Source organism: Ictalurus furcatus, chromosome 14 (assembly GCF_023375685.1).
Source record: "Ictalurus furcatus strain D&B chromosome 14, Billie_1.0, whole genome shotgun sequence".
NCBI lineage: Eukaryota > Metazoa > Chordata > Actinopteri > Siluriformes > Ictaluridae > Ictalurus > Ictalurus furcatus.
In genome coordinates this window covers 25,201,110-25,212,221 of record NC_071268.1, presented here as the reverse complement: position 1 = coordinate 25,212,221, position 11,112 = coordinate 25,201,110, and the positions used below count along the sequence as shown (strand labels likewise).

The following is an 11,112-nucleotide window of genomic DNA, read 5'->3' as shown; positions in this document are numbered from 1 at the left end:
CTGTCTTCCGGGTCCAGCTCTCCGCCTAACTTTAGAGCTCGCGTCGCGACTCCTCATTCCCCTATGGAAAGCCAAAACACCCTTGCTGACTCCAAGGAGTCAGTAGAGGGTGCCATTGCACCAAAAACCGACAGCAGCTCTCAAGCATATAAAGAGCTGCTTGAGGTGATCACTAGGGCGATTGAAAAGTTGAATATAGACTGGCCCGGGGAAGAGGAAGTGGCTCTTAGCAGGCTGGATGAGTGCTTCCTCTCCAGTGAAAATAAATATAAAGCTCCCTCACACCTCAGAAAACTCCCCTTTTTTCCGGAAGTGCACGATGAGATATCACGCTTCTGGAGAACACCATACACTAGCTGTGTTTATAACCCTGCAACGTCTGATTACTCAGCCGTCATGGGGAGTGAGCAGGATGGCTATTTAGCGATGCCAAAGGTGGAGGAGGCGCTTGCGAGCCACGTCTCTCCATCAACTGCTAGGGCAGTTACCCCTTAGGAAATCTGATGCTTTCCCTCCAACGAAATGTGGAAAAGCTAACATCACTGAAAGACCATTTGGTAGCTTGAAAACTACTGCCAAAAGTGTCCCCATGGGTTCTGTCTACCACAAAAAAGGGTTACCAGGTCCAGTTCAGGGCTCGACCCCCCGGTTCAGAGGAGTGCTCACCACAGTTGTCAGCACAGAGCAGAGCCCTGTGTTAACGCAGGAAGTAAGTTTCCTTTTGGACAAAGGGGCCATAGAACATGTACCCCGTTCCCTAAGGGAGGGAGGTTTTTACAGCCGTTATTTCCTGGTCCGCAAAAAAGATGGGAGTATACGGCCAATTTTATATCTGCGTCATCTGAACCGTACTCTTTGGACATACAGGTTCAAGATGCTGACGCTCAAACTTATCGTGCCACAGATTCAGTCCGAGGACTGGTTTGTGACGATAGATCTGAAAGATGCATATTTCCAGATAGGAATATCGCCCAGTCACAGGAAGTTCCTGAGGTTTGCGTTTGGAGAAAACACATACCAATTTCGGGTTCTTCCCTTCGGGCTAGCTTTATACCCTCGCACCTTCACAAAGTGCATGGATGCTGCTCTGGCTCCCTTGCAACTCCAGGGCATCCGCGTACTAAACTACCTGGACGACTGGTTAATTCTAGCACGATCCAGGGAACAGGCAGTTCAAAATTGAGATGTTGTTCTCGCCCACATAAGGAGCTTGGGGCTCAGGTTGAACCTCAAGAAAAGTATGCTTTCTCCAGTGCAGAAAACAACTTTTCTAGGGGTTATATGGGATTCTACTACGATGAGGGCGTTTCTATCCCCAACACGCGTACAATCGATCCTATCAACTTTGAGCAAGATAAAGCTAGGTCTGGGCATCTCCTCCAGTCTTTACGAGAGGCTGTTGGGCCTTACGGCAGCAGCAGCCAACGTCATACCATTGGGCCTATTGCACATGAGACCGTTTCAGTGGTGGCTGATAAGCCGGGGGTTTCATCCGAGGATGAAACCTCTGAGAGCAATCAGTTTCACGCAGTGATGCCTACTTGCTTGAGTATTTGGAGGTGCCGCAGTTTCTAGCCTCGGGTCACACTCTAGGGGCGTCTCCTTACCGCAAGACGGTAATTACAGACGCGTCCCTCACGGGCTGGGGTGCATTCTTAAATGGCTGTCCAGCTCTCGGTCTTTGGAGCGGCCCTCATCTGGAGTGGCATATAAATCGCCTAGAGATGCGGGCCGTATTCCTAGCACTGAAATTCTTTCTTCCTCAGTTGAGAGGCCACCATGTGCTAGTTGTGTCAGACAACACAGCAGTGGTCTCATATATCAACCACCAGGGAGGGTTACGTTCACTCCCCCTGTTCAGGCAGGTGCAACTAATCCTTCCTTGGGCAGAGGGAAAATTCTTGTCAGTGAGTGCAATGTACATTCCGGGTAGCCGGAATGTAGGGGCAGACATCCTGTCGAGGCAGGGGCTGAGGCCCGGGGGTTGGAGGCTCCATCCACAAGTGGTAGAGTCCACATGGCTGAGGTTCGGACAAGCGGAAGTGGATGTGTTCACCTCCGAGGAGACAACACACTGCCCGGTGTGGTTCGCCCTCACTCCTCCTGCACCATTGGGGCTGGACGCCATGGTTCACATGTGGCCAAGGTCACGCCTATATGCTTTCCCCCCTATCTCTCTGTTCCCACAAGTTCTAGCGAGAGTTCGCCAAGACCGTCTACGTCTGCTGCTAGTAGCACCTTATTGGCCAGCTCGAATATGGTTCTCGGAGATAATTTCCCTGCTCGACGGCACTCCTTGGGAGATTCCCATCCGCAGGGATCTACTGTCTCAAGCCGGAGGGCTGATTTATCACCCTCGGCCAGAACTATGGAAACTGTGGGCATGGCCCCTGAGGGGCACCAGCTCATACATTCTGGTCTCACAACTGAGGTTGTAGAGACCATGTTAAACGCTAGAGCACCATCCAAAAGGAAATTGTATGCGCTCAAGTGGCGGCTTTTTGTCTTGTGGTGTGAGGAACGTCAGCTAGACCCAGTGAACTGCGCAACAGCTACAGTCCTGGAGTTCTTACAAGAACGTTTCTCAGCAGAGTTGGCTACTTCTACAATCAGGGTTTACGTGACCGCCATTTCGGCCAACCAGCCCTGTTGATGGAGTCTCTGTGGGGCAACAACCTCTAACTTCGAGGTTCATGCGTGGTGTCAGACAGCTGAGGCCCATCTGCAGGCTGCATATACCTTCCTGGGACCTTTCTGTGGTCTTGGAAGGTCTGTCAGGGGCCCCATTTGAGCCCTTAGAGTCAGCCTCTGAGAAGTTTTTGACTCTAAAGGTAGCTCTTCTACTGGCCCTGACATCTCTCAAGCGAGTGGGAGATCTACAAGCTCTCTCTGTTGCCCGTTCCTGCATTGACTTTGCCCCTGGACTAGCCAAGGCCTTCCTGTATCCTAGGCTGGATTATATTCCTAAAGTGCCTGCATCGACTACCCACCCTGTGGTGTTGCAGGCCTTCTGCGCTCCTCTGTTCCTCACACCAGAACAAGAGAGGATGCACCTGCTGTGTCCAGTAAGGGCTCTCTGTACTTACGTCCACCGCTCCGGCCAGTGGTGTAAGTCGGAGCAGCTGCTGGTCTGCTTTGGCGGCGATAGTAAAGGTGATGCTGTGTCAAAGCAGCGCATCTCTAATTGGATAGTGGAAGCAATCTCTATGGCTTACGAGGCGCGCGGTCTCGCCACACCTCTGGGCATAAGAGCTCATTCCACTAGGGCGGTCGCCTCCTCGAAGGCTTTGTCCAAAGGGGTATCCTTACAGGATGTGTGTGCTGCTGCGGGATGGTCTACAACACACACGTTCATTTGTTATTACAGCCTGGATATTCATTCCACCCCGGGCTCGAGTGTCTTGCAGTGACCCTCGGGCTTGGGTCCTTTTGAACAGGCCGTACCCTCGGTATGACGGAGTGGGTATTTCCGTTCCCACACTGTTATGCTAAATGCAACGTCGAAGTTCCCTTTGAAAGGGATCGTAACCCTGTTCCCTGAGAAGGGAACGAGACGTTGCATAGCTTTGTCATACCAGGGCAGGCCTGTGAATTGCGTCTTCGCTTCAGATAATAGAGGCTGGCGGAGTGGTTCACAAGTGCTATGTATATCATGCGACGCACTTATTTGCCACGTCACCTGATAATGGCAGGCCTATAAGTAGAGGCATGATTTTACACAAGTTTCAGATACCGGTCATGCGTGCAAGGTCGTTCCCATACTGTTATGCTAAATGCAACGTCTCGTTCCCTTCTCAGGGAACAGGGTTACATGCGTAACCCCGACGTTTCAGCTGATGAGCTGTCATTCATGATGAGATGTCTGCTAGACATGCTGAGATCTGTGCAGAAACCTAGGGTGTTGGAATTTATGGAGGAAGAAGAGAAACAGTGGAGGGTTCAGGAAGTGGGGGAGAGATACAGTACAAATAGAGGGTGATATACAGGGCAGGGAGAGCAAGAGTGCAGGATACAAAGTGAAAATCTGACAAATACAGCAGGGTAACGCTGATACCTGGAGATGAGGAAGGATGGATGAGGACGAGGGCCAAATGGCTAAAGTATTTTGTGTCAGAAGGCAATTGAAGAAGGTCATGTTACAAAGCTAAGGCTGAGTATAGATTAATAACAGTGACTGATATCAGAGATAGTAATGGCAGCAGGATAAGTGATAGAGACTAAAAAAGAAATCCACCAAACAGTTTCAGTTATGATAACTAGAACCACAACCATCTAGAAAACCTGAAAAGTACATTCTTCATTTAAGTATTTTTTTAGAATTAACCATATGTATTGCTTGTGCACCATTTCAATTTTGGGCTCAAAGGAGACCAACTCTAAGCCGTGGTTCCTGCTTGAGATACCATTATTCCATGGCGGTACATGTGGCATTACTGGTTTTCTATTGGCAAGCGGCCAGAAAGAGAAATAATACAAGCAAATGAGGTAGAAGGTAAATTCATATGTATATTAATATAATCTATTGCTTGTAAAGACTGATAGAGGTATTCAGATCTAATCCTAAATCTTGAAGGTATTTAACTGAAATATAACATACTAAATACTCAGTATTCATATCATGATTATTGAGAGATTTCTAATGTGAGTTGTGAGTTAGTGTGGTGTGGTTCCTCTCCTCCACAGAGTGTCATTGTATCGTATCACATCCTCCAACTCAGCACCTGCAGTCGCTCCCAGCTGCAGTAGTGCAGTCTCTCTACAATCTGACTGAGGGAGGTTTTTGTACGACTCTATAACACTGTGTGAACAGGTCGGTGCTACTGATATAATGGTAACTCTGACAGAAATAATCTCCTGCATCTTCAGTCTGGACTCCAGTGATGGTCAGAGTGAAATCAGATCGAGATCCACTGCCTTTGAAACGAGCTGGAAAACCTGACTGTAGCCTATTCGCATATTGAATCAGGAGTTTAGTAGCTTCTCCAGGTTTCTGCTGATACCAGTGTAACCAGTCATCATTAGTCCCTGCCTGACTGGTTCGACAGTTGATGGTGACTGTTTCTCCTGGAAGAGCAGATTTCACTGCAGGAGTCTGAGTTACTGTGATTTGACCTCTGCATTCTGAAAAATAAAAATAAAAATAAAATACTACTTACAATATAAGTAAGTGAAATTATATACTAGAAAGAATTTTTGTATGTGTATAAACAGATCATAGTAGAGATAAAATATGAATCAGTGTCTGACCTTGAGTCCAGAGGATCAGTGTCCAGATGAAGACGGGGATCAAAGTCATGGTAGCTGTGGGTGAAGTTGCTGTAGCAGCAGCTCTCAGTCATGAAGTGTTAAAGTCACAGCGCTATAAACACTCCCAGAGCACTGAAGCATGTGCTGCCAATGCAAAGTGTCCTCTAAGTATGGAGACGCCTTTACCACATTCCCCCAATCTTACTGTAAATCTCACACTACTACAGAGTTATTGTGTGAATTTAGCTTCTGGGGTCAGATGGAGATTTTCTGGAAAACACTTTTAGGTCTAAGATGCATAAATAAGTGAATTAGAGAGAGAAGCTTAAACTTTCACTGGATGGTGTTTGTACTGAATGTTAATAAGTTTCTCACTGTAGTGGATTTATGGTGGAAGAAGCAGCATCAGTGTTGGCAGTGAGTAAATACACACTATTATTTTGACTGTAAATGAATGATTAGATTATTGTAGGACTTAAACATCATATCATAACTTTCTATCAGTCTACAGAAGGAGTGGAGAATTATTCTCACTTTAGCTCCACACATTCAGTCGTATATTGAAAATTTATCATTAGTACATCAGCAGTTTTACTCAGTGAGGCATTATGGGTAAAACCTGTGCATTTGCAGATCTACATTTTGTGAATTTTCAGCTTTTAGTTTGTGTAATTTATTTGTGTGATTTACTCACTAGCTGCATCCTCAGTTTAGACTGACAATCTTGATGTTTAAAAAGAGAAAAAACACAAAAACGTAATAAAAACAGTCAGAGAGTTAGTGTATTAATCAGCTGATGTGAACAGAAGTTGGTGTTTTGTAGCTGTTTTGTAATAAGAGGTTTAAATGGATGGAGAGAGCAGTGAGTTTAGAGCAGCAGGGTTTTTGTACGGCCACTAAACCTGTTTGTATCACTGTGGTGGACTTTCGGTGGAGGAACTAAACTGTCTGTGGGCCGTAAGTAACCTGTTTATTAATGACTGAAATGGAGTGTGTTCAGATTAATGACTGAAATGAAGTGTGTTCAGATTAATGACTGAAATGGAGTGTGTTCAGATTAATGACTGAAATGGAGTGTGTTCAGATTAATGACTAAATTAAATTGTGTTCATTTTGTTTCTCATTTTTCTTATTTTAGAAGTTTCAGAAAATGTATCTGACTTTAGTGCGAGTAGCTCATTTTAATTTAAATCTACAAACAAAATAGAATTTGTTGTTTGTGTATAATACTGACTTTTTTGTTGAATTACACTAACTATATTTAAATATATTTAATATCTCAGAGACTGTGAGTCCATAAAGAGAGTTAAATGTGGAAGCATGAATTGAATTTACTTAAATAATAAATAAGTTGTATTTTAAATGCCGTTTATTCATATTATAAAATCAGTTTATAAATAATATTTCAGATTATTGAATATACTGTACAGTTGGACTTGAACTTCCAGTGATCACAGTAAAATAAATCATTATAGATTTAAGATGTAAAAGTATTTGAATTGAATGTGAAACGTTTGTGATGCTCCACTGAACTCAGTTCTGCTCTGTAAGATATAAAGGGAAGTGAAACACACACAACGAGCTGAAACGAAGCCTGAGTGACTGACAGCTGTCTATTCCTTTCTCAACTGTGTGTGTGTGTGTGTGTGTGTGTGTGTGTGTAGGCCTCACCCAGCCCAGTGTGACGGTGTTGCCCCCCTCCAGTGTGGAGCTGCAGCAGGAGAAGGTCACACTCGTGTGCGTGGCCTACAAGGGCTTCCCCTCGGACTGGAGGCTGAGCTGGAAGGTTGATGGGAGCAGCTGGAGCTCGGGGGAGAGCCGCAGCACCGAAGTTCTGCAGGCGGACGGCCTCTACAGCTGGAGCAGCACGCTGAGCCTCCACCCGGAGCAGTGGAGGAACAAGGTGGTGACCTGTGAGGCCTCCAAGGACAACCAACCACCTGTGGTGAGCACAGTGAACACAGAGCAGTGCTGAGAGCTGTGAGCTCACACACACATCACTCAGCTCACCTTCTACTGCTTCACTGTGTGTTCCATGTGGCCTTTACTGCTCCAATGTCCCACTTTCATCATTTCATCTGAGTTATTGACATGTGAGCTCACACACTCCTCACTTTAACTCAGCTCTTCTTCTTATCACCTAAATATGTGTTAAGTGTGTGTATCACTGCAATGTCCTGCTTTGAATTATTAATAAAAGCCTTTTGAATCAGTAAACACTTTTGCTGCACATTATTGATTATGCACATCATACACTATTCACCAATGCATCTCTCAGTATATGAAAAATACATAATAATAATAATAATAATAATAATAATAATAATAATAATAACACTTGGTTTTACACCATATATATATAAAATATAACTATATAACCTGTATAATTTTCTAAGTGTCCTGTATTTTGAATTGTCTTCAGCCTGAACTAATGGAGAGAAAGCATCTACACTGAGGATGTGGTTGAGTGGGATTAACGTTGTAAAGCATTTTTGTGTAAAAGAGGTTGTGGGAAATTTCATGTTACTTTCACCCATCTGCTAGTTGGGGACTGGTGTGATGGTGTTGGAAATGCTGTTACACCTACTGTATTAATCACGATTGTTCCCCTGTATGTTACTCACACTGAAGTGAAATAAATATTCAGTTACAAAAAATCATAAGTATTCCTTATATAGTGAATTTCCCCACACCAAGAGACACGTTACACTTTAAACATCAGTATGTACCTAGAATGTATTAGTTAGCCCACAGCTTCCAATCCCTGGTCCTGGAGTGTTCCCTGTCCTGCACATTTGAGTCTTTTGTCTGCAGTAACACACTGAAGCGCTGAAATGTGCAGGACTGGGGTTACTGGGGTGGACAATGGGTAGACCAGGGTTAGGAACCTGTGAATCAGCCACTATCAGTACACCATGAACACTGATCAAGCACATGGTACCTCAAACAGCAAGAAATTACACAGAAGTGAGGAGGAACACTAATATCTTTGTTGTTGAAATAGATTCATGTGATCCAGGGAAAACAAAACCAGGGAGCAGGTAACATTCTGAATGCCTTTTTTTATGCTGAATGCCTTTAGTGTCACAGCTGATCCTTACTCAGATTTCATCCTCCAGTCTGAAATCTCCCTCTACTGAGAAAAATGCTAGTGTAGCTAATCCATCCGTCCATCCATTATCTATACCACTTATCACACAGGGTCAGAGGGAACCTGGAGACTATCCCAGGGAGCACAAGGCGGGGTACACCCAGGACAGCTTACCAATCCATTGCAGAGCACATTCACACACCCATTCATACACTACAGACACTTTGGACATGCCAATCAGCCTACCATGCATGTCTTTGGACTGGGGGAGGAAACCGGAGTACTCGGGATTGGAAGCGGTACACAAAATAAGCTGTACACAGTAAAAAAAAACATTACAAAAGTTAATAATAATAATAATAATAATAATAAAAGTAGGCATCAACAGTCAAATGCAAGTTTTAAAAAGTGTGTCGTAAGTCGAGGTTTAAAAATGCCAAAGGTCTGAGCTTCACTAAGTTCCAGTGGAAGAGCGTTCCAAAGGGAAGCAGCATAAACAGAAAAAGCCCTGTCACCCATAGATTTTAAGTTCATTAGTGGAACAGTTAACAGATTACACTGTGAGGAGCGCAGTCAGTGTGTAAGGAATTTTAAAGCAGATATGTAATGAGGAGCCAAGCCATGTAATGCCTTGTATGTCAACATCATAATTTTAAAATCGACACGGAACCTGTCCAGGAGCCAGTGCAAGGACTCTGGAACAGGAGTAAAATGATCGCATTTCCTGGTCCCAGATCCTGGCAGCAGACTTTTGTACGTATTGCAGTTTATTGATTGTGGATTTAGACACTCCCTCTATATCACGGCGTTATAGTAATCTAGCCGAGTGACAACAAATGAGTTAATCAGCTTTTCAGCCACAGTGAAGTTTAGCATAGGCCGCAGTCGAGCTATATTTCTGAGGTGAAAAAAGGATGCTTTAACTGCTTTTTTGCTCTGAACAAAAGAATCAAATGTAACGCTGGTATCAAAAATTACTCCAAGGTTCCTCATTTTACACTGAGTCTCTAGAACAGAGCCATCAACAAACAGAGACAGTGGACCAGCTTTGAGAATTTGATGACGGGAACCTACAAGCATAACTTCGGTTTTTCCGATATTCAGGCACAGAAAATTATTATTTATCCACGTTTTTATCTCAGAAATACAGTCAGAAAGAAAACAAACATCAATGTTTTCACCAGATTTTGAGTGAATGTAGATTTGGGTATCATCAGCATAAAAGTATGGAGGCCGAGTGATCGCAGCAGATGCCCAAGTGGAGATAGAGAAATATTGAAAAGTAAAGGACCTAAAACTGATCCCTGAGGAACACCAGTGAGCACAGAGCTAATGTCATACCTGTAACCACCCACAGAAATAAACTGAGAATGGTCAGTAAAATAGGATTTAAACCATTTTAAAACTGTCCCAGACACACCAAAAACACTTTCAAGGTAGGTAAGTAAAAGACCATGATCCACAGTATCGAAGGCGGCTCTACGATCAAGAACAATAAGAACAGAAGTACCTCCAGAATCAGAGGCCATCAACAAGTCATTGGTAACTTTGACCAACGCCATTTCAGTGCTGTGAAATTTACGAAAACCTGACTGAAGGGGTTGTAAGAGCTTATTAATTGTAAGATTGTAACTCCTTCTTGGCAATGGAAGTGTAATATTAGATGAGATTACTACTTTAATAGGTTTTACTTAACAGGATCCTGAGTCCTTAGCAGTTGATGGTGAATTGGCTTAAATTCTCTTTACCAGTAGATGGTATTATCACAGGCATAAGTAACTACAAAGGAATAATCAAGAAATAACAGCACTGTGCCTCCACTGAGGAACTACTTCACTCACACACTATGAGCTGTATGGGTTTTCCCCAGAAACAAATGTCAAGAATGTCAAATATCTACAAACCTTATTAAAGTGAAAAGTTCAAAGCAGCCAAGTAATATGTATAACAAAAATACATTTATTTTCCTATATTCTGTTTTTTTTTCTTCTGTGCTGTATTCAATCTTTTCTCTTTTTATGTTTTCTTAAGATATCACCTCATGACTTAGTCTCAAAAATGCAAATACACATTGCTTCCTCTCACAAGAACATACCAGAGTTAACCAATGCCTCAGCTGGTTTTGGCTAAACAAACATTAAACAGGTTACAGTTGAATGTAATTTCTAATTTTGACACAATTAACAGTATAGTTTTGGATTTAAACTTTTCAAACTTTTGTAAATGTTCAAAACTTTACCAAGCGCTTGGGTTTGTTGGGGTTTTTTTTTGCGGCCCATGAGATGGTGCAAATGCAAAAAAAAACTCCTTGGCTCCTATAATGAACTGCTACTCAAAACTCTCCATTACTCATGCATCTCGAAGAGGAAAATTTGCGGAGTTAGAGGTAACGAGCTAGGTGAATGCAGCAGTTGTAAGCAAGGTTCAACAGATAATAGTCTGTTCAGCAACGCAGGTCTGGCGGTGGAGTCCCTCCTTACATGGCCGTAGTTACAGTTGCTAGCTAATACAGTCCTCCACAGTCCTCGTTTCTCCAGTAACATGGTGAAAACTGCGGCTGGCGTTTACAGCTGCCCGTCTCTCACAAAGGCACTAGCTTAAATGTCCACGGGTTACAGTTTATACTTAGCACTTGCTCAAAGCTAGAGAGAACAACAAACGCTGATAACCTAGCTGCACTTCACTTAAAACTACAGGTCACAAAGTCACCAAACTGTGAGTGGCACAAGACTCTTAGCTGCAAAATAATATTTGTGCCACTACTGTAACAGTAC

At 43.5% G+C, this 11,112-nt stretch overlaps 1 gene segment (V, D, J or C); it reads left to right on the top strand.

The window, feature by feature from the left end:
* The first annotated feature begins 5,273 nt into the window (after positions 1–5,273).
* On the top strand, positions 5,274–7,464 carry LOC128617766 (Ig kappa-b4 chain C region-like). The segment is given in 3 exon segments: positions 5,274–5,453; positions 6,120–6,204; positions 6,912–7,464. Coding segments are annotated over 3 exon segments (576 nt in total).
* Positions 7,465–11,112: the final 3,648 nt, after the last annotated feature.